The sequence below is a fragment of the Gossypium arboreum genome, chromosome 7, assembly GCF_025698485.1.
Source record: "Gossypium arboreum isolate Shixiya-1 chromosome 7, ASM2569848v2, whole genome shotgun sequence".
NCBI lineage: Eukaryota > Viridiplantae > Streptophyta > Magnoliopsida > Malvales > Malvaceae > Gossypium > Gossypium arboreum.
Window position 1 is genome coordinate 76,715,838 of NC_069076.1, and position 23,791 is coordinate 76,739,628.

Sequence of the window (23,791 nt, forward strand, 5' to 3'; positions counted from 1 at the left end):
CACAGTGATCGTGGAGAATTTAGTTTAACAAACCAAAAAAAAATTACAGTATTTAAGTTTTGTAAAATGCTTAGAAATAAGTCTTGTTATTACAAAAAAAAATTGTCCAAAAAAAACCATTTACGAAAAGCCCAAATTAAAATCATACCACAATTCTTATAACTGTTTACATTTCAAAACCATTTACCAAAATAACAATCACAAAGAAGACTTTTAAACATGTTTCCTTATCAAGATTGTCCGAGACCCCCAGCATGCCGAGTCCAAGCTTCAGAAAGTGATAATGTACCTGCAAGGGGAAACACTAAGGGGGTGAGCTACATGAGCTCAGTGTGAGTCCAAAAGGAGCTCAGTGTGAGTCCAAAAGGTGACATACAACAGAAATATAGAACAAAAAACCATATAGCAGTTCAATGGCATAGTGTATTTACAGAGATACACAGAAACAGAGGGTAAACTTGGAACCTACGTCCCGACCATACGCAACAATTAAAACACTTGTACTATACGCAGAATCACAACAGGCAAACCCATCAACGGGTTGATACTAAAATACTATCATCACAAACACAATGATAAGAAAATCGAAATTATGCTTACACCTTAATACCTGCAATTAAAATAGTCACGAACGTTAAGACAAGTAGATAGAATACAGACAAATAGACTTTCACCCAGTCACTCAATCAGATGCGTATGAATGCATTCAAGTAGTAAAAACCCACCCATCCAGCCAACACACCTTTCTATCCCCTAATCACACCCCAAAAGAATTATTTAAGCTCACCAATCAAACACACCACAAAGGACCTCGAAAGGCCTATCCAACCCTACACACCATGTATGTGGACCAAGCCACTTAGATAATAATACGCAGTAAAGCTAACGATTTTCCGTACAGTGCATTACGGTAAACCGTTGTACAGACATGATACAGTTAAACTACCAGATCAGAAAATAGTACGTAGCAAAGTTGACGTACATGCGGTATAGTGCGGTAAACCGCTGTACCGATAAGTTACAATTAATCTACCAGATCAGATCAAAATCAGTCTTCATTCTTTTCACAACCAACCAAAAAACTACTTTATACAAGTGTATGTATGCTTACAACTCATAGAAACAATAAACACATCGACAGACAGTCAAATAGAAACAGACATGCACACACCTAGCTAACTGAGTTCAGAATCAGATATCTAGCATAACCGTCACAAATAACACATAAGCCAAAGCCCAAATCAGAATTTTAACTACCCTCATTAAAGCCTAGCTAAGGGTCGAAATACATAGACACATTTTTAGATAAAAAAACATATACAGAACTAAAATTGGTGACTTAGGGCCATACGGCTGTGTGGGGGGTCAACACGCCCATGTGGGAGGAGGCACACGGCCGTGTAGCTAAAGTACACACCTGTGTGAGCCAGGGACATGGTCGTGTGAACAGGCCGTGTAACTTTCTGTCTATTTATGCTAAAATAGAGTACAGGGCAAACACAGCCGTGTGAAGGTCTCACACGCTCGTGTGCCCACCAGACACGACCTTGTGCCCAAAACACACACCTGTGTGGGATCCCTAAATCCCCAAATTAGCCATACCGCAGTGTGGTCAGATCGTGTAAGGCCAATTCACCCAAACCCTAATTCTCAATTACACACGCTCATATAAATATCGACTAAAATCCCCAAATCGTACACACAGTCGTGTGGCACCAAATTTTACTCGAAAACCCTAATTCCTAATGTAAATTGCCCGTGTGGGGGCACACACCCGTGTGACCACCTATGTGTTCATAAAACCAGACCGAAATAGGCTACCAAACGTGCCTTTATTGCCGAAACGATCCTGAATCCTTAATTACTTCAAAATATATCAAAATCACACCCAATTCTAAGCTATTCCACGATAATTACTCCTTTCAAATGGTCGATTCCATAAGCACACAACAATTTCCAATTTCACATAAACAAACCACAATTCGTTAATGAAAATTTAAAAGGTTCGAAACCCACACCTGATTCGCAATCCAGACATTTAGAAACCAATCAACACATAATGACAACCTCTATTCAAACCTGAAGCTTTTCGAAAACCACAACACAACCTTTTTCTAAAAAAAAAAGAAGAAAAAAAAAGAAAAGAGAAGAGAAGAACGTGCCAGAAAAAGCAAAAAGAAAGTAAAACAAAAACTAATAGTAAATAACTAGTTTTAAAAAAAATAAAATTAAAAAAATCTAGGAAATTAATTAATAAAAATATCTCCCCTACCACACACATGAGGACTTGAATTCAAATCCTAGAGGTTCACTAACAAACAACCAACCACCAAACCAGCAGGCCCATTTTAATACTAAAGCACAGAAACAATCCCAAATACACGACCTACTTACTGACTCTTACTTAAAAGCCCCAACTTCTAACCCCAAAAACCAGGGTGGTACAGTTACTTAGGCGTTCCTCATCAGAATTTGAACTGTTGGTGAAGTCTTTATCGCTCCAAGAAACACACAGAGAGTTTTTTTCTTCAAGATGTTTTTACACTCTACTTGAATGTACCCATAACCATGACATTCATGGCACTGGATCCTTTTCTTTTTATCTCTAGTAGCTTCCTTATTGATTACAACTCTGGATTTCCCTTTCAAATCCCTAACTTCGTTTAGCTTTGAACTTCAATGCATTGTTGAAGTTTTGATTCAATAACACTATTTTCTCTTGCAAAGCATCTACAGTAGTGTTTTAATCAATGGGAATTGTTTTTGTCACTTGTAAGGTAATGCTCTATTCTCCTTTGGTTATGTTCCTCTTTTCTTCATTTAAATTAATCTCAAAGGTTTGAAGAGATCCAATCAACTCCTCAATATACAAGGTATCAATCCCCTTTGCTTCCTTAATGGTAGTTTCCTTGATGTTGAACATTTCAGGCAATGATTGAAAAACTTTCCTAACCAACTTTAAATTTGTGTATTCATCTCCAAGGGTAAAAGCCTAATTGGATAGGTCACAATGCTTGGCATAGATTTCGCCAATAGTTTCTCTCTCTTGCATTCTTATATTTTTTTTCAAATTTAGTAATAAGTTTTGATCGTTTGACAATGTTTGTACCTTTATGAGCAATTTGAAGAATATATTAGGCCTCTTTTACACTCTCGCATTTAAAAAAACGTTTGAACTTTTGTCTATCCACACCACAAAATATTCCATTGGAAGCTTTTGAATTAGCACTTTCAAGCCTTCTTCTTTTGTAATCCATTACACCTCAGGTTATGGAGTCTTAATACATATTTCTTTAGTAAAAGGATATTCTCAACCATTAACAACTAATCTTCATGCTCTTTCATCAATGACTTTAATAAACGCAGTCATCCTAACCTTCTAATAGGCATAATTAGTACTGTCAAGCAAAGGGGGACAAGATACTGATGCACATTTCATTTCTGACAAATATCAATATAAGGAAGTCCACTAAATGTGTTTAGTGGAAGGCTCTGATACCAATTGTTGAGTCCAAATTGATATTTGTAGATAAAATCAAATGACACCACAGGAAGTGCTTAACGTAGTTCCAATTGCTTCAAGCATTTAAAATGAAAGTGCAAAAAAATAAAGAATACAAGATGTTTACATAGTTTGATTTCCCTACATCTGCAAAGGCCTTGCCCATAGAGAATGTTCACTATTTTAACACGTCGTAGAACAAGTATTTTCAAACTTCAACACTCATCAGTTTAGACTTCTCACTTTTGTACCTAATATTTAAACATCTCCCCTCTAAGTTTTCCTTTTGAAACTAAAGACTCTAACTAAGTCACACACTTCATTATTACATCTTAATGCACTCACAAAAATGTTCCACAATGAATAGAAATAAATTATTCTCAAAATCAATATAAAACCTATACAAGTCCCTACAATATATAAGTGAATGAGACTTCCTAACATATTATATCTTTCACAATCAATCTCCCTTTGAACCAACAAGATAATTAAAACAAATAATATCTTCAAAACAACATAGGATAAGTCTTGAAATCTTCAAGATATACTATCAACTTTAGCTCAATTTGATCTAGTCCGCAATTTATAAAAAGTTGATTGCCTCAATCCAAATCCAAACAAGTCCCCAAGACATGTTACTAAGTGAAGTTTGGACATCAAAGATAGGCTAACAAATATCTCAAGTACTAAAAGAAATGCAATCCAAAGAAATTTGTTATCAAAATTTGCCAACTCAAATAGAGTTTAGGCACTCCTTGAAAAATGTCTCAACATGTAATATGATATTTTTATATTTTTTTCATTTGTTAATTAGCACTAAAATTATATGACGTGAATTTATAATACAAAATCAAAATTTTAAATAACTAATAAAATATATTATATTATAAATTAATGATATAGAAAATATGAAAATTTAAATAGTTATATCATTTTTAAATAACCATGTTTTGATAAAATCACTATTTCATCATTATATGAAATAAATTAAATTAAATCTTAATTTTTGATTAATTTTATAAAAATATTCAAATATAATTAGCAGTATGTAACTAATGGGTTGGCAAGGACTCAACCCCTAAAATGAAAAATTCTCTATTTAGACCCTTTAAAATTTTTGAAATTTACAATTAGTAAGTATAAAACTACACTTTGACTCCTAAAATAATAAAAATTTGATTTAATTCTTTAAAACTTATAAAAAAATAGACTACTAAAATAGTGAAATTACATTTTAACTATTGTAAAAATTACAATTTAATTTCAACCCCTAAAAGAATTTTCTACCTTAATAATTAAAAATTAATTTTTTTATAAAAAAATAAAAGAACACCACCTTTTTATTAGATTTTGCTTACACTATACTTGGAGTAACATTTAAATAGACGAGTACAATACTAATGATATGCTCTATCACTCTGATGCTTATCGATATTGTGTTTGTCGAGGATTTGAAGCAAAAAAGATGGTATTTGATTTTCTCCAATTGTCGATAAACATTTTAAAACTGGGATGCAATCAAATTTTCTCAACAACCAGAAATGGCCATAACAACCACCGAACCATATATCCCTAATCCAACCACATCGCAAAAGCATGTGTTCCGAAGGGCTGTTCACACATTACTCGAAAAGATTTCGACCTTCCACACCCAAAGGTCGCATGGAACACAAAAGAAAAAAAAAAGCATTAGGCTGAAGGAACAAGTCCTTGATACCCATTTATCATATGTGGATCTCTAATTCATCATGCATAAAAGAAATCTAATCATATATCAATTCTTTGTCTGTTTTGATATCTTTATAATTTTTTTTAAAATGAACAAAAAGAAAATTGACATTATTAATAAAGACCAAAGTTAAAATTTTTTAATATTCAAATTCAAATCTTACTAAATGCAACTGTATTACAAATCCTATCATACAAATCTTTTGAGGCGGGAGGCTAGAGGTTAGTTTAACAATACTTTTGAAAAGTACTGTGAAAAGTTTAGTTTAGAATTTGAGTGTTTAACATTCTGTAAAAAGTACTTTTAAGAAATAAAATATCAATTTTAGACATTTTATTATTAAGTAACAAATATGCATTTAAATAAAATTTAAACTAGTTAATATTATTATATTTTAGTAAGAATATAAAAAATATTATAACTTGTTAATATTTTAATATATGAAATATAAATTTTAAATATTTTTAAATAATAAATTTTAATTACTTATAAAATTTAATTAAAATATATAAACTACGTTTTAGATATTTAAATATAACCATTAAATATTTGTAATTAATATTTAAAAAATATTTTTATTTTTAATTAATAATTTTAATACATTTGTAATTAAGTACAAAAAAATACAATATTATTGAAGGGTGAAAAGTATTAAATACTAAAAGTGTTTTTGAAAGAGTAAAAAATTAAAAATTTTCACTTCTCCTTTTCAACAGTACTTTTTAAAAACACTTCTAAAAAATTAAAAAATTTAATTAAAAATACTTTAGGAACCAGCAGCATTTTTTTCTGCAGAAGAACAAGCCCTAACTCTATGACAAGTGACATCAGAGACGTTGATTGTTCACATTAAGCACCCTAATGAGTGAGGCAGCTTAGGTGAACCAATCTTGACCAAAAAACCCGTGACGAGAGTATCATGAGATTGAAGTGCGGGTGAATATCAGACCAAGTACCTAAAAGAAATATTAATCCCGTACCGAAAAGAAAAGAGTCACGGCAATTGCTATGTATTTATGAAATGCGATTTTTCCTTCTTTTTTTAATTCAACTTTATATTAGCTAAAACATGTAACTGTGTTATACTAACGAAGTAAAAATATGTCCTTGTAAACTCAAAAAAAAAAAAAAAAAAAAAACCAAATGGCAAATACAACCAAACCAAATCGAAATGTACCAGCTTGAATCGATTCAAAATCATCAATTCGTAGACTTTGCTTAAAAGGATTATTATATACTATATTAGAATTATTTTTACTAATTATATATCTAAATAACAAATTAAATAAAAGAATAAAATTCGATTCAATTTGATCAATTATCTGTTATTTGTGATGGAATGCAAACAAACATAACTTAGTGAAGCATAAAACGGCATTAGGAACAAGGATAAGATCATGATGATTACGAGTGCCAAAACTGATCATATATAAAGCAAAGGATGAATGTTTCAATATTGATTTCATTTCCTTACTGCGGATACCCTCCCTCTTCAATGGAAAATTGTTGCATTCCACACAGTGAATGCAAGAATCGAGATTACAAGAAAAACCTCCTTCGGCTAGTGTCCATTTCAGGCTGGCATTCAAAGATGGGAAACAATTAATATCACCAATTATACAGACAGATGGTTTTGTAAGAGGAAAAACAAAGAATCCAACCAACGTTATCATATAGAAAAGTTACCTTGTGAACCCACTCAAATTCTCCGCCTCTTGTATCAAATGTTCCATGCTGTAGACTTACCAACTTTAGTGTAAACCGAGGACCACACTCCTGCATGTTCACACACTTGTTAACCACAACACATATTTCGGGCCAAATAGACTGGTTGTGAATGCCAGATTATCAAAATGGGCAGCAAAGACATTTCAAAAAGAGAAGTTAAAATGATTTATGATACTCCTTAGAAAAAGGGTAAAAGGACTTCCATAAACCAGAGCCAGCAAAATCATTTTTGAATCTCTAAATACAATTGTGATAACAGAAACAGGGAAGGAAACTGACCTGAAGACGAGCTATTACTTTTTCTTTACTGATGCTCTCACCCTTGGTATCCTTTGCCTTTTTACCTTTTGACTCACTCTGTTTGATCTCCTTGGTTTCAAATATATACCTGATTGCATTAATCCAGAATGTATCAGAAAGAAATCTACATAATCATCATTTACTCAACATGCAATAGATTCAGAGGCTAGGGAGGCACACCTATGATGTCGGAAGAATATAAAATCTCGTTGATTGTGGAAGGTTACAACTCGCCGACCTCGAAAATTAGGAGATTGGGGAAAAAGTGACTGAATCAGCCTAAAGAATACAGATAAACAACAAAATCAGAAACTCTCAGACCAAAAAGCCTAATGAGGGAGAATATAAGATTGGAAAGAGAAGGCACATATTTTACAGTGTTGTCAAGGGCACAAGGTGTATGCGGCATTAGAACCCTTATATTGCCTCAGGCACAAGGTGCAAAAAAAGTGCTAGCCTGAGTGAAGTGAAGTAAATATGTACCTAAAAGAATTTTTGCAAGTCTGTGTGTGTATGTATTATATATAAAGCTTAAGATATATGGTAAATTTTGAAGTATGGTCCAGTTTATTTACAAACATGCAATTTATTTATTGATCAGTATGTATCATTGCTTTATGGTCAATGTCTGTTTTTGAATGCTCAAATATTGAGAAGAATATAGTTTGACATGATCCTTACCAGTAAGGGTAGATCAAATGAGAACTGCAAAAAAAGAAATTAAAGGGAAATTCAATCAGGCAGGCTTATATTATGCCTATCGCCTTACATAAAAGCATGCCCAGGCACATCAGGTATGTGCCTAATCAAAAGGGCCTTGCTTGGAAGGGTTTGCACTGTTTTTGTTGAATAATGCTAAGGCACGGGCTCGCCTAGGTGCATGCCTTTACAACACTGTTTTTACTGAAGAATATATTTGTAGTTTGCTAAGCGAAATTTAAACATTTGATTTAGTAATAAACTATAAAAAAGAGCAGTATGCAACCTGCCAATGCGATGGCCCAGGCGAGTTGTGAAGTTATTTAATACTAGCTCAGGCTCGTGACTGGTAGGATTTCCATGATTCTACAAGAGCAAAATGGAGGCAATTCAATGATTATACTAACATCTCCATTCCAAGGAATCCAACATATAAGGCGTGAAAATTAACGTCCAATCCAAATCAGTAAAAAAGAAAACCACAATATTTCATGAATGGTATCTCGCATGAAGTAGAAAGATCAATGTGCTACCTTAATGTCCTTCCTCAAAACCAAACTGGAAAGCTTGAAGTGTGCGGTAGGGCCATCAGGCAATCCAATAATTAGAAGAGCATCTGAATGATATTTAAACCAATTAGTCAGGTATAATTCTCATGAAGATTACAAAGTTGGAGCCACCACATCAAATAATGTACAAGGCCACAATCAAAGAGAAGTTAGTTATGGATAAATTCTTATCGCAAACCTGGTTCTCTTCTGTTGGTGTGAACTACTATAATAGAAGTGAATTCTTTGTTATTTGCATATTCCACAATCTACAAGAAGATGAATACAAAGCTTCAAGATGATAGTCTAAATGCTACTTACAAATCTGATTTTCCAATGTTATCTTATAAAAGAATAGTTCAAGAAAATTATCGTAAGAATCACCTTTTTCAAGTCATATGTTCCTCTTTTATAGTAATGAGAATTTGGGATCACCGAAAGCAATTCTGTGATAAAAGCCGGTCCCCTCTGAAGGCAAAGTTATCCATGCATCAGACTAATTAGCAAGAAAATTCATCTAAAATAAGCTTTGTATTGATGCATAGTTCAATCATTAATGAGAAATAAGTAAGAAACAAGAGCATACAGTGGAATTGAAACGGCAAGTTGTGATTAATATCTTTGGAGTACGATCTTGCTTTAGAACCGCACTGAACTCGTCAGCATCATTACCAGCAAACAACTGGAGTGAAAAAAAAAGATTACAAATTTACTTGTCAGATTTAAGCATTATACATATAATAAAGAATTTTCCAAGAAAATAAAACCAATAAATTAACCTCTTCATCATCAGGCATGCAAACTGTCTCGTCAGCCTCTCTCGTATTTTCAATAGTGCGAGGAATTTGCTTCGGTGGAGGCTGCAAAAATAATTATATGAAAAGATTTCAGAACAGTTCGTTGTTGCTCCATTAATTTTTTTTTTAAAAAAGGAAAGTAGGGGGAAGACCTCTTCTCCGAGCTCGAGAGCGCGTTTAGCGGCGGCGTCGCGAGCTTTAAGCTTCTTGCGTTTGTCGAGCTTCTTTTGGTGCTTGAGTTTGGCGTGTACAGCAGATCTCTTCTCCTTGTTTTTAATGGAGGAAGGAAGTATCTCACTCTTCTCCTTCTTCATCTTTTTAATGTTGTGTTTGCTATCCTCCTCTCCTTCCATCCCTTCGTTTTCGTTCGTCTTTCTTTTTCCGCCCATTCTAATGGCTTCGCCTAGGGTTTCAAATAGCGGTAGGATCCAAAACAGAATCAAATATAGCAGAGTGATGAAGAGGCAGATAGCAGACAACTCAAGCTCACGAGTAAGTTAATTTAGGGTTTCAAATGGCGGCAGCGATGTGTGAAGAGAGACGAGAGCAAGTCCGAATTTTTATTTAAGGGAAAGTTCAAAAAATATATATTTACTTTATAAAAACTTTTTTTTGACGAGAAATACTTTCTTATATTAATTCCTAGAGTAAAAATATTATGGAGGCACTTTGGCAGGAGTCTTATTGTATTTTATCATTAGTTAGATTAAAAATTTCTTTTTGTTAAAAGTTTATGAATTTTATGATTAAAAATTGGTATTTGTACATTAGATATGCTGTACACATAATATATTATGTGTAATTATTTAGTTATTTTTTAAGTATATTAATTTCTAATAAAACAAATAAAAAAATTTTAATAAAAAATTAATTTGTACTTTAATTTAATATATATGAATTAATTTATTTATATTTTAATAGAAAAATAAAATATAATTAGACTCTTATTATAAAAATATCTATGATACTTTTATCCTATATCTACTTATTTTATCTCATATCTATGTTACTTTTATTCTATACCTACAAAATGCAAAGTTAATGATTAACGCTAATCTAATTACAAAATACAATATGACTCTTATTACAAAGACATCTATAATTTTCACTAAAATATATTTTCATATAATAATTCAATACAAATTTAATAATAATGAGATTTAACACTTGACACAATGCATATAAACAATTAATTTTACTATATAATTAAAATAACAATTAACTTTTATATGAATTTTGTTATATATTTTTCATCCACACGAGGTCCTTTAAATTAGTATCATTATAATTTCAATAATTATATATTAATTTATAGTTTTATATTAAAATTGATTTGCTACTCTGAGATGCTTCGCAGCATGGGTTATTTTAATTAATTAAAATATTTTAAAATAAAATTTAAAATATGCTCTTATATTTTAAAATTGTTGCTAAAATTTATTAATATAACAAATAAATATTATTGAATTTTAATAATGTATTATACATTATATTATAATTTAAACTTTATATCGTGAATATCTATCAAATAAAAAAATAAAATTATATTTAAAAAGAAAGAAAAGAGAAATAAATCAACAAAATTAAAAGACATAAAACATGTGCACGCATTAATGCTTTTATGGATATTTTATTTTACATTTATTCATATGATTAATTATGAAGTTAAAGATCTCACAAGTTCTATTAAACAATATGAGTTATTAAATTAAAAGTAATTGATTTATAAATATTTATGATGTTTTAAATCAATAGTAAAATACTTAATTAGGAACTTAATAATTTATTGAATTGATATATTAAATTTTACTCATTTAAAATTATTTTCATTTAATAAAATATTATTAATATTTTTCATTTGAAATTTAATTATTTTATTTAAATAATATTTTAACTAAAATTATTTTTATTTGATAAATTAAAATTAATAAGCTTACTTATATGAAATACCTATAATTTTACTTAAAATTTTAGACAATATATTATTATAGAAAATTAATTATAAGTGAAAATATATTATAAATGATTAAAATAAAACAAAAAAATGGATTATATATAAACAATGTTGTTATGGAAAAAGTTTACTCTACTAAAAAAAAATACAAAATCTTAAAAAAAAAAAATCCATGGATTACTTACTTTTATGCCAAATAACATTAAATTAAGGCAAACGGGATGAAGTCTCAAATTTTAGTCTAAAACAAGAATTAGACCCAACCAACTCCCGTTTCAGGCATTTCTTATTTTGTCATTGTAATTGTTAACTCAGTCAGAAATCGCAATTTCAATCTCTCGCTATGCCATGCGCCATGGAAGAACCCCCATTTCTTCATTCTCCTCTCCTCTCCTCAAAAACCCATCAATCCAATTGGGCAATATCCTCCTTATCGCCTCTCTCGCCAAAACCCTATTGGAATCCGGAACCCGAAACCTCGATCCGAACTCCATCCCCCTTTCCGAGCCACTGGTCCTCCACATCCTCCGCAAAAATTCCCTCGAGCCTTCTAAGAAGCTCGACTTCTTTAACTGGTGTCGCTCTTTTAAACCAAACTTCAAACACTCGGCCGTCACTTACTCCCACATATTCCGGACCCTTTGTCGATCTGGGTTCGTCGAGGAAGTCCCTAATTTGCTGTTTTTGATGAAGGAAGATGGCGTTCTTGTTGATTCTAGTACCTTTAAGTTATTGCTTGATGCTTTTATTCGGTCCGGTAAGTTTGATACTGCCCTTGAAATTCTTGATTATATGGAGGAATCGGGTGCTTGCTTGAATGCTAGTGTTTATGATTCTGTTCTCGTGGCTTTAGCTAGAAAAGGCCAAGTGGGTTTGGCTTTATCTATGTTCTGTAAGCTTTTAGAAGCTTGTAATGGCAATGATAATGGGAATTCTGTTGTTAGTTCGCTTCCTGGATCTGTTGCAATCAACGAGTTGCTTGTTGCTCTCAAAAAAGCTGACATGAGAGCAGAATTCAAACAAATTTTTGATAAATTGAGAGAAAAAAAGGATTTTGAATTAGATACATGTGGTTATAATATATGCATTCATACCTTTGGGTGCTGGGGTGATTTGGCTGCTTCTTTGAGCCTCTTTAAAGAGATGAAACAAAAGGAAAAGAGTTCCAGTTCCTGTTCGTTCGGTCCTGATTTGTGTACCTATAACAGTCTCATACACATACTTTGCTCGGTTGGCAAGGTGAAAGATGCTTTAATTGTGTGGGAGGAGTTAAAAGTGTCTGGCCATGAGCCTGATGTGTTTACATATAGAATTCTTATTCAAGGGTGCTCGAAATCATACAAAATTAATGATGCAATGAAAATATTTAGTGAGATGCAGTATAATGGGTTTGCTCCAGACACCGTTGTGTATAATTCTCTTCTGAATGGATTGTTCAAGGCCAGGAAGTTGATGGAAGCATGTCAGTTATTTGAGAAAATGGTTCAGGACGGTGTAAGGGCCTCTTGTTGGACTTACAATATTATGATAGATGGGTTGTTTAGGAATGGCAGGGCTGAAGCTGCTTACACTCTGTTTTGTGATTTGAAGAAGAAGGGGCAATTTGTGGATGGTGTCACTTACAGCATAGTTGTGTTGCAACTTTGTAGAGAAGGTCAGCTTGAAGAGGCACTACAATTGGTGGAAGAGATGGAAGACAGAGGTTTTCTTGTTGATTTAGTCACTATAACATCACTCTTGGTAGGATTCTATAAACAAGGTAGGTGGGATTGGACGGAGAGGTTGATGAAGCACATTCGTGGTGGCAATCTAGTACCCAATGTTCTCAAGTGGAAAGCAAATATGGAGGCTTTAATGAAAAATCCACCTAAAAATAGAAAGGATTACACTCCTCTATTCCCATCCAGAGGAGATTTTAGTGAGATAAGGAGTTATGCTGGCCAAGCAATGGGCAATAATGTTGATTCTAAAGATTGTGATGAGAAGGATCAGAAGATGCCATTCATTGAAACTGATCAGTGGTCATCATCACCATATATGGATCAATTAGCTAATCAAGTGAAGTCAACTGAACATTCTTCACGGTTGTTTTCGCTGAGGAGGGGGCAAAGAGTTAAAGAAAAGGGGATTGGTTCTTTTGATGTTGATATGGTGAACACGTTCTTATCTATATTTTTGGCCAAGGGGAAACTGAGCTTAGCCTGCAAGTTGTTCGAAGTATTCACTGATATGGGTGTAGATCCTGTTAGCTACACATACAACTCGATTATGAGTTCATTTGTCAAGAAGGGGTATATTAGTGAGGCATGGGGTGTCCTGAATGAAATGGATGAGAAAGTGTGCCCAACAGATGTAGCAACCTACAATCTGATAATTCAAGGCCTGGGGAAGATGGGAAGGGCAGACATTGCAAGTTCAATTCTGGAGAAATTAATGAAGCAGGGTGGTTATCTTGACCTAGTTATGTATAACACCCTGATCAATGCCCTGGGAAAGGCTGGTTACATAAATGAAGCAAGCAAACTTTTCGAACAGATGAGGTCTAGTGGGATAAACCCCGACGTCATCAGCTACAATACACTTATCGAAGTTCATACCAAGGCTGGTCAATTAAAGGATGCATACAGATATTTAAAAATGATGTTGGATGCAGGATGTTCTCCGAACCATGTTACGGATACCATTTTGGATAATCTGGGAAAGGAAATCGACAAACTGAGGCTGCAAAAGGCATCAATCGTGTGCGCTGATAACAACAATGGGGATGATTCCTAAAGAAAGGGAATTGCAAGGATATGGTAATAGTTCAGGCAATGGGAAGATTCTGTTTCGTGGAATTGTTGTAAGTTTGGATTGAAAATTTTCTTTTTCTCTTTCTTTCTTATGAATAGAAAGGTTGTCTTTCAATTACAAGCTTAGAATTTCATGGGAGTTTTTTGTCACATGAATAAAACAACAAGAAGTACAAAATTGGATTTATGCCTTAAAAAATGAATGGAATTGTTTATTTGAATCCAAAGAATCTCATTTACAAGGGTTAAGAATGAGAAATAAGGAACCAAAATCTGTCTCCTTTGAAGAATTAGAAAAGACCACACAATACAGAAAATCCCAGCAAGATCAGCCAGACAATGTGAACCAAAAGCAGCACTTGGCCCGAAAAGGAAGCGCTACCTCCACTCCCAACTTCACAAAATCCTAATTTGGCCACGCGAGTACCGGCGCAGAAGGCATCGGCGCAGCCGCACCAGTATGTGACGCCATTAACGCCGCAAACTGGCTCCGTTCGGAAGCAATTGACTGGGCATGACGCGGGCTTGGTGAATCTTGCACAGACTCCTTCACTCTCATCAACATTGATGAACCCATCGGAAGGTAATTGTAGAAATCCCGAATCATCTGGCACCGACTGCGTTATCGGTGCCCAGATACAAAAGAAGAGGAGGAAGACAGTGAAGATGTGGGGTGGAGTTGCCGTGGAGCACGGCATATGGGCTGCAATTGAAAGGATTTCCTGAAATTAATTTTTGAATCCACCCCTACCGCCATTTGGCTTCCTAATACTGCTAATTTAAAGACATTTAGAGGATTGAAGAGAGACAAAGCAGGCGAAAAACTCGTTTTTCAAACCCTGTTTTTTAGCTTAAAAATAGCTCTCCTTGTTTTCCAAATTTAAACCTCCCTCCACCTGAATTTTTCCCTTTTTTCAACCTACTTTTCAAACCCTGTTTTTTAGTTTAAAAATAGCTCTCCTTGTTTTCCAAATTTAAACCTCCCTCCACCTGTTTCTATATTCCGGATGGCATGCTTTTTCAGCCCTTTGGTTGCTTCTCATCGTTGTTTACCTTATTACTCAATTGCAATTCAATCTTTTTCCTTACAACAAACAAAAATAGCCCCCAAAATGATGATTCTCATTCTCCAAACAAACAAATTCCATATATTCAGCTTCTCCCTCAGACATTTTTACAATCAACTCCCCGAAAAGCTTTTTGACGTTCGAATTTGGGAAGAAAAAGAGAGGGACTTAAAAAGGGGAAAAAACATAAAACGGTAGACTTACTCGCTAAAGGTTTTTAGGAAAAAAAAAATACTATGAAAAGAGGGAATAGAAAAGTTGTGGATAAATTCTAAATGTTGATATGCCCGCCAGACCAGTGTCAAAGTTATATAAATAAATATGAGTTTTTTCAAGTATAATTATAAATCATTTTATTTGGCTCGGATACGTAATGGATGTTTCTTCCTTGCTGAACATTAAACTTGGAAGCTGTAGCTGGTGTCTCCCTAATCCATTGAAGAGAGTTGCAAAACTGCGCCAAGTATCTTCCACCTACATCCACCATCAGGAAACAGATACCAAAGCCTACTGTTCCCTTTAACAACGCAAGATGAACCATGCTCCAAGCTTTCCTATGAGAAACCCGAGGACTAGCCCACTTGCCCCTCCAGATTTTCCTCCCTCTCAAACCTATGCAACCATGAAGAGTCCACAATTTTAACTTCGCATAATGTTTGTGCCGGATCAGCTTGCTTGCCTGAAGAATAGTATTAAGTTTATAGCATGAGCTTACTGAACATTCTCCTCAAGGATTGAATTTCCAGATTATTTTATCTTCACCTCCCAACATGGAAAATCCCTGGGACCCAATTGTTTGATAGATAGAATGATTACCACCCATAGACGAGCAATTCATAATCCACTCTCTTTTGTAAGGACAAAACATGCTCTTGAGAGCTTCATCAAGTTGAACTCCAAAGTTAAGAACAGTTTGTCTATTCTGAAGGAATTAGCGATTGCCATCCTTAATTTGCCAATCAATTCCTTTGATAAGCCCATCCATGCAAACTGCTCCTCCGAACCCAAGTGTCTGATGCTTTGAGTTTAACATAGAACATATGGGAAGATTTCCAATACTTCTCAACAGTGGTATTACAAATAAAAGGACTCTTGTTATTCATAACCCGCAAAGCTTGCGTGAATAGTTTACCTTCCTCACTGCTAATCTTCCTTGAGTCTTGGGCCCACAAAGGCTTTCCCATCCAATAAAGCGGATTTTTCTTTCATTACTGTCCCCTCATTGACTTATCAAGAACATCACAAACACTTTGTGTCGCCTTAAAACACAGCAAGAGGAAAATAGGAAGACTGAATAGAGTTTATTTGATCAAAGTGAGTCTACCACCAGGAGATAAATGGAGATAAAAGCTTTGCTTTCCAGCTTTCTAACTTTCCACGAATCTTATCCATTGAAAGAATTTTCTTCTAGCCCCCAGATGTTCCATATGAAATCCCAAATAGGTTCCTAGCTCCTTAGAAACTTTGGCTTTCATGTTTTTTTTTGAATATCTTCATGAACTTTGAGTGACTGTTGGGACTAACCTTTAGATTAGACTTCATAAGATTAATAATCTATCTCGAAACATTAGAATACTTCCCTAAAATTGATTTCACAACGTAGCATTTTTCAATACTAGCTTGAAAGAAAATGTAACTATCGTCAATGAAGAGCAAATGAGAGATGGGGATACGATTCTTACTGACTTTAACCCTATGGATCAACCCTATGGATCAACGATTGCTCCTTGGCTTGCAACAAATCACAAGATAACACCTTGTGACACAAAATGAAAATATAGGGAGATAAAAAATCTCTCTTAATCCTCCTCTAGGAACAAAGTGTTACATCTAGTACATTACGTGTAGTTTATTCGTCATTTGTACTTATAATTTTTAAAATAGATCAGTTTAATAAATTTTCATTATTCACATTAATATTGTTTGTATTTATCCTTAGTAATTTTTTCAGACAAAGAAAAATATAAGCAAATATTAATTCACTAATTACTTAACATTTAACTAATACTAAGTTAAATTATGTGATCGGATTATAATTTGAGAAAACAATTTATATTAGTAGGTAATATAAAAGGTCCACAGATTGATGAATTGAAATTGAACAAATCAATTAAAGAACTATTATACCGTCTATCAAGTCCAATAAAGGAGATATATTATCTTGAGTATGAAAGCAGTTGACTCCTAAAAGATAGAAACATAAATGTGATTGTCTGAATTGACAATATATTCGAAATGACCCAAATCAAATTAATCATAGATTCATTTATGGATTAATTCACTTGTGATATTCATAGTGCGACTTACCTCAATCTCGAGTAAGTGATTAATTATGTGTGTGTGACTCGTATACTTTTATGTATTAAAAACCCAAGTTCAAATAACTAAAGAGCCAAAAACTGGTATGTTGAGTATATGACTTTTGCATGACATAACTTTATTTACAATAGTGGAATTCATAGTCTGATAAAGGGTTAATGGTATCCTCTCATTGACATTAGTTAACAGATGAAAAAGTAACGTGGCCAAGGGTCATTTGTCTAGGAAAATTGATTTAATTACTATTTGTTAGTAAAAATTTTCATGAGGGTATATGCAATAGTTATCGTGAGGTAAAATAGGGTTATATTGGGTGAACGAATTTAATCTAAAGAGATAAAGTGTAACACCCCATGCTGGACCCAGTCGTCGAGTCCGAGTTACATGATACTACATTTGTTGCCAGAGCAACTACAAACCATTGTGCACCATTCAATCATTCAAACATGTAAGCAAGTGACATTCACATACATAGTATGTTACATAATCATTTTTGGACCCCATACAAGTCTACAAAAGCTATTTTGTCAATCCGAGCTTGAATTAGAACTAAATTGTAAAGTTTTGAAAATCAAGGACCGACGTCGCGACATTATGGCCTCCACGTTGCGACGTCCCCAAATAGTGAATTACGTCTCGACTTTAGGCATCTTGATGTTATGACGTCACTCACTGTTGGTCTAAGTTGCGATGTCGGAGACTCGAGATCGTGACGTTACCCCTATTTTGGCAAATTAACATTTTGGTACCTATTCATTTGCTTTAACCAAAACAATGCCATTACACAACTCACATACCAATTTCACATATACCAAAACATGACAATTTCAAACTAAAGTAGGTTTATAACACTTGCGGAAATAATCATTCAAATAGCCTAAACATCTATGTTCAAAACCTAAACATATTCAAACCATCAAACAAATAACTTGCCATTTATTTCTATATGCAAATCTTAGCATATTAATATGTCATGTGCAAACTTGAAAGCATAATTTAAATAACATCATCCATAGCTTAATCTATACATCATTTGGTACATACACTAAGTTTCACGTGCAACTTAACCTTTAATAAAAATTCAAGCATGCCATTCCATCAAGAAATTGACCATTTCCATAACACCTTATCCCTATATACATGCTACAACCTTAAATCAAAATAAACGTATTACTACTGATTTAGAGATAGTGTGAGCTTCGCACTGGTCCAGCTAGGCGAATTCCACAAGGTAACAATCTACAAAATGAGGAAAACAACTAGAATAAGCATTTAAAATGTTTAGTAAGTTCGAATGGAAATACTATGCTTACCTTGTTCTTATTTAAGCATAAAAGAAAACCGTAGTTTGACATATTGTTGGTTAGAACATGACACCCAAAATATCAACAAGGTGAGCATATAGCAATATCCATGATCATTAGATAATACATGTAACCTTAGCATACCAACTTACATTACTTTCATATACTTATCACAATGGCAGATTTAATCAACAAATGATAAAATCATACCAAGTACACATGATTCAATACAATCACCTTTTTCCATTATCAATCAATAAGATGTATCAATTATAATTAAATCCATTCAATGACATTTAAATTTGATTACCAAGTCTATTTCATTACATTTTCAAGTTTCCAAATTCATTTATACCGTTTCGCCTGATGGAACCCTAGTAAAACGGACACGGATACACGGGTGAACTACACCACACCAAGTCGCTTGTTTGAGCTAAATAAATATATATATCAAGTTACCCATCCGGGCCAAACCTATATCACGACACATCGAGTTACTCGTCCGAGCTAAACCTTTGTCACATAATACCCAAGACTCCACAACGAAAGTTTGATCTCATTAAAATCTGTAATAATCCCTGTACAAGCATGCACAAGACCCTATTGACATGTCAATTGTATCATAACATTTTACTAAGTTCACATGGGCATCATTTACACGTATAAGCATAACAAATCCCAGTATTTATTCTTAATTTATATTGTACCCTATATATGATCGCATGTTTCAATTATATGCCCTGTACACATTCAGACTTTCACATTTATACCCTGAACTATTTCATTATAGCCAAATATCACATAACATTTCAATCCAATCCATGTTAGCCATATATGCAAAATTCACTAATGTTCTAATTGTATTCAAATATATATATATATATATATATATATATATATATATATATGGAATCAAACACAAAACTTCTCATAAAATAAAATAAGATAGTAAGTTCTATATGAACTTACCTATTCAAAATGTGAAAAAGATTGAATACTTTAGGGACTAATCCGGAATTTTAGCTTCTTCCATATTATCTCCTTTTGGTCCAACTCTTGATCTATACAATTATTTTTCTTTATAACAAATCAATACCAGTCACTTTCATACAATGTTATTATACGCATGAATCTATTTAATTTTTTATTTCCCTCATATTTTACGTTTTATTCAATTTAGTCCTTGAACTCGAGATAAATATAACTTTCAATTCCTAGCTTTAGATTAAAATATGATTTCATATATTCTCATTAAGGACCTTATATTTTTTAATTCTAACATAATTTCATGAAAAGTTTTACATTTATTCAATTTGGTCCCTGATGTAATAAAGTTAACAAACAAGCTAAATTGACTTTGCAATCTAGTCATTTTTATAATCTAAGCTTAAAATATATCAATTTCAAGTCTAATTCTTCAAGAAATCAACAGTGACAACTTTCTAAGACTTTAATAGTTTCACAAATTGGTACATGGGCTAGCTAAATCAAACTCCCATGACCTCAAATCTATGAAAATTACCTTGAAAAATTGTTGGCTGAATGTTGAAATAAAGGAAAGTGTTTCTTTTTAGGTTTTTCTTTCTTTAAATAGTTGAAGGTTTATGGAAGATGAAAACATTTCATTATCTTTACTTTATATACTTGTATTAGCTTTAGATTAATTTAATTAACCTTGATTAATCAGTTAATTAAGATATAATTAAACTTAACTTAATCATACTTAAATCTAAGTGGAGAGTGTCATCGTCAAGCACTATCTCCTATTAGAAAATGGTCTATTTATCACTTTAGACCTTTGGCTATTTTCCATTTCAACCCCCAAGCCTTTTGTCAATTAAAAATCTATAGCGATTAAATTTTCACAATTTAGTCTCTAAGCCTAAATTAACTATTTATTTACAAAATTGCTCTACCAAACTTCAATATATTTTTATATTAACCCCTTAAATATTCATATTTAATATTTATGGACTCGATTTACAAAAATAGGATTTCGAAATCATATTTTTCAATACCACTAAAATTCAAGTCGTTACATAAAGGATATCTTATGCGGGTAATACATTTATGACAAGGTCATTAGACAAACACTTATTTAAGTTTCTTTTTTAATGATATATAATAAAGGAGAGTTCAATCATGGTATTTTAGTGAAATGACTCCATATTTCAATATTGTTGTAATTAATTAATGAAGAGTTGAAACTTAATTACAAATTATTTAAGCCATAATCACATATGTTCAATCGATCCCTTTGTTAGCTCAATGTAACCCAAAATTGATTGCATGTAGAACTTATAATATGGAATGAATGAAAATGACAATTAAGAGAAATAGATTGCATGCATCACTATTCGTAATGAACATGTTTCTAGCTAAATACAAAGATAACTTAGAAATTAAATTAATTTCTTTGAATTATTGTTTAATTGATTAAAATTAAATATTTGAAATTGAAATGAGAATTAAATTAATTATTCATAGCAATCTTATTAAAAAGGTGATTAAATATATTTCCTCATATATTCTAATACGGTAAAACGCCACTCTAGTGAAATAAGAATTAAGTTGAGAAAATATTTTATTTAGGTAAATTAATTAATATTTTAGGAAATAAAAAATGTAGTTATTGGATTGATTCAATTATATGTGTTGGTTAAAAATCCAGATAACACATATAATTGTACTTGGTACATGAGACAGTCCTAGAGCCTATCCTATTACATAAGGGGCGACAAACCCCAGTCCCAATAAGGGCTGCCACCGCTCCTAGTGTTTCGTAAATAGGAAACTTTATTTTTTTTCCTATAAATAGGAACTATAAGATAACCTAAATGACACACTAGTTGAGCATCATTACTCTGCCATAAAATAATAAAAATATTTATAAAATAAATTATATTTTCTACAAAGCTAAAAAGTTTTCGATTTCCCATAGAGAGAAATTAATTTTCCCACTGAAAATTAATTGAAAGTGTAACACCTCGTTACCTAACTCGACCGTTGGATCTGATTTACAAGGTGCCACATTCATTGTCGGAGCAATTACGATCAAATTACAACCCATTAAACATTCAAATGTAACTAGAACAAGTGTATAAAACTATACTTAATCATTTGCGGGTCTTATACGAGATTACAAAAGCTCTTTTGTTAACTCGAGATCGAAATAGCACGAAATTGTAAGGATTACAAAGTTTTGAGTCGACATCGTGATGCCAAGGGTTCCTCGTCATTAGGCAACTCTTTGTTGGTACTCGTCATAACCTTGAGCAATGATGCCGCCACATAAACTTTACTCTGTTACTTGTCAATAACATTAAATGTTTGCTATTGCAACGTAACTCACTATTTTCACAAGAATCAACCTGGTACAAGTTTGGATGACATGAAAACATGTTTAAACATCTTCCATACTACCATATCAGACATCTACCAAAGCATACAATACAAATTGTGCAAAATTGGCACTTCCAAGTACCATCAAATTACTAGTTTCTAATATCAACTAATGAATTTGGCTCAAACCGTTCATATTTTCAAAAACCAACCAAAACATATTCAAGACTATATCACTACAACAAAACAGTCCTAAGACGACACTTTTGGGCTGATACTTTCTTAAGTGTTGGGATAGACTTGCCAACATAAGCTTTAGCCAACTCTTTGTATAAAGGTTGGGATATTGATGCCTAAGGCAGCGCTTACATAAGAGTCAGCTTTGTCCAACACTATGCCGACACTTTCCTAAGTGTTGGGATAGACTTGCCAACATACTCTTTGGCCAACTCTTTGTATAAGAGTCGGGATATGTATGCCTAAGGCAACGCTTAAATAAGAGTCAGTTTTGTTCAACACCATGCCGACTTTTTTTATACCTTTCCTAACTATATAAAAGTGTTTTCATATGAAAAGCCTAAGACGACTCTTTTTGGACTATGCCAACCCTTTTTTAGGTTGTTTAAATTTGTATCTTTAAACAAATTTTTTGGGTGTTGACAAAATCTAATCATATCTTGACTTTTTAGGAAGAGTTGGGAAAATATTAACCTATAGCAAATATTTTATCAAACTCAACCTTTTTTGTGTTGCATCTGTTTGCTTATGATTTATCCCAATCTTCTTTTTGTCTGCAAACGTTTGACCTAGCCCAAACTTTTTTGTGTTGTATTTGGCCTAACTCAACAAATTAGATAAAATATAATCTTACACTATCTATTTGTTTAATGCCCAAAATTTCATTAAATTTACACTATCTATTTTTTTAGTACCAAAAATATTATCTTACACTTTTTTTATTATCAATAAATTAAATAAAAGCCCGCCCACTTATCCTCCTAAATCTTAACCCCTTCAATATCTTTTCAGAGCTTAATCTTTTGCTTGCAACCCCTAAGGGATTCAAAATTCAAAATTCTTACTTTTATACGCTGAAAGAAAATGTGAAACCCTTGAAATCTAAATGAAGAGATAGATGGTGATTTTTAAAGTTTCTCAATAAATTAGTTTCATACTAATTACCTTGTTCCTTTCCCTTTTTCCTCCTGAGTCTAAGCCTGAGCCCAAGTCTTCTCATATTCTTTAGCTCAGGTAATTTTCTCTTCCTCCTCTTCGATTGAGCAATAAATATCTATTTTACTTTGTTTTTCTATTTTTGTTTTAACTTTGTTTCATGCCTACCTCTCTGGATGATATGGTAAATAAAAATAATACTGAGAGAGGTAGACCCCACCTTAGGTCGATGTGCTGGAAGAATGACTCTTGCTACTCGTCAAGGTCTCCTCGCTGTTAATGCTCGCCCATCCCAACATTTTATTACTAAGGGCCAGTTTGGCAATGCTTTTGAGAAGTGCTTTTGAGAAGTGCTGTGGAAAAGTGCTTTTAAGAAGTGCTTTTGAAAAATTTAAGTGTTTGGTATTCCTGTCAAAAAGTGCTTTTGAGAAGTAAAATGTCCATTTTAGACATGATATTATAAAGTAACAAATATGTATTTAAATAATATTTAAATTAGTTAATATTATGATATTTTAGCAAAAATATAAAAAATAA

General features: G+C 32.8%; 3 protein-coding genes across 4 annotated transcripts; 1 reads left to right on the forward strand and 2 right to left on the reverse strand.

The window, feature by feature from the left end:
* Window positions 1–6,492: 6,492 nt before the first annotated feature.
* LOC108458201 (uncharacterized) lies at window positions 6,493–9,931 on the reverse strand. Of its 2 annotated transcripts, XM_017757502.2 has the most exons (12): window positions 9,456–9,931; window positions 9,286–9,366; window positions 9,093–9,188; window positions 8,891–8,974; window positions 8,706–8,775; window positions 8,492–8,574; window positions 8,245–8,324; window positions 7,941–7,964; window positions 7,440–7,538; window positions 7,239–7,347; window positions 6,918–7,007; window positions 6,493–6,809 (listed from the first exon to the last, which is right to left on the reverse strand). In XM_017757502.2, the coding sequence occupies exons 1-12, from the start codon at window positions 9,690–9,692 to the stop codon at window positions 6,771–6,773; spliced, it is 1,092 nt and encodes a 363-aa protein (XP_017612991.1). In that variant the 5' UTR covers window positions 9,693–9,931; the 3' UTR covers window positions 6,493–6,770. The 2 variants fall into 2 exon arrangements, with proteins under 2 accessions (XP_017612991.1, XP_017612992.1); XM_017757503.2 differs by lacking the exon at window positions 7,941–7,964 and having other exon boundaries at window positions 9,456–9,930.
* Window positions 9,932–11,407: 1,476 nt separating this feature from the next.
* Window positions 11,408–14,170, forward strand: LOC108460829 (pentatricopeptide repeat-containing protein At4g01570). The gene has a single exon (XM_017760501.2). The coding sequence runs from the start codon at window positions 11,606–11,608 to the stop codon at window positions 14,030–14,032; it is 2,427 nt and encodes an 808-aa protein (XP_017615990.1). The 5' UTR covers window positions 11,408–11,605; the 3' UTR covers window positions 14,033–14,170.
* Window positions 14,171–14,232: 62 nt separating this feature from the next.
* LOC108460830 (uncharacterized) lies at window positions 14,233–14,839 on the reverse strand. Its single transcript, XM_017760502.2, has one exon. The coding sequence runs from the start codon at window positions 14,745–14,747 to the stop codon at window positions 14,340–14,342; it is 408 nt and encodes a 135-aa protein (XP_017615991.1). The 5' UTR covers window positions 14,748–14,839; the 3' UTR covers window positions 14,233–14,339.
* Between the last annotated feature and the right edge of the window lie 8,952 nt (window positions 14,840–23,791).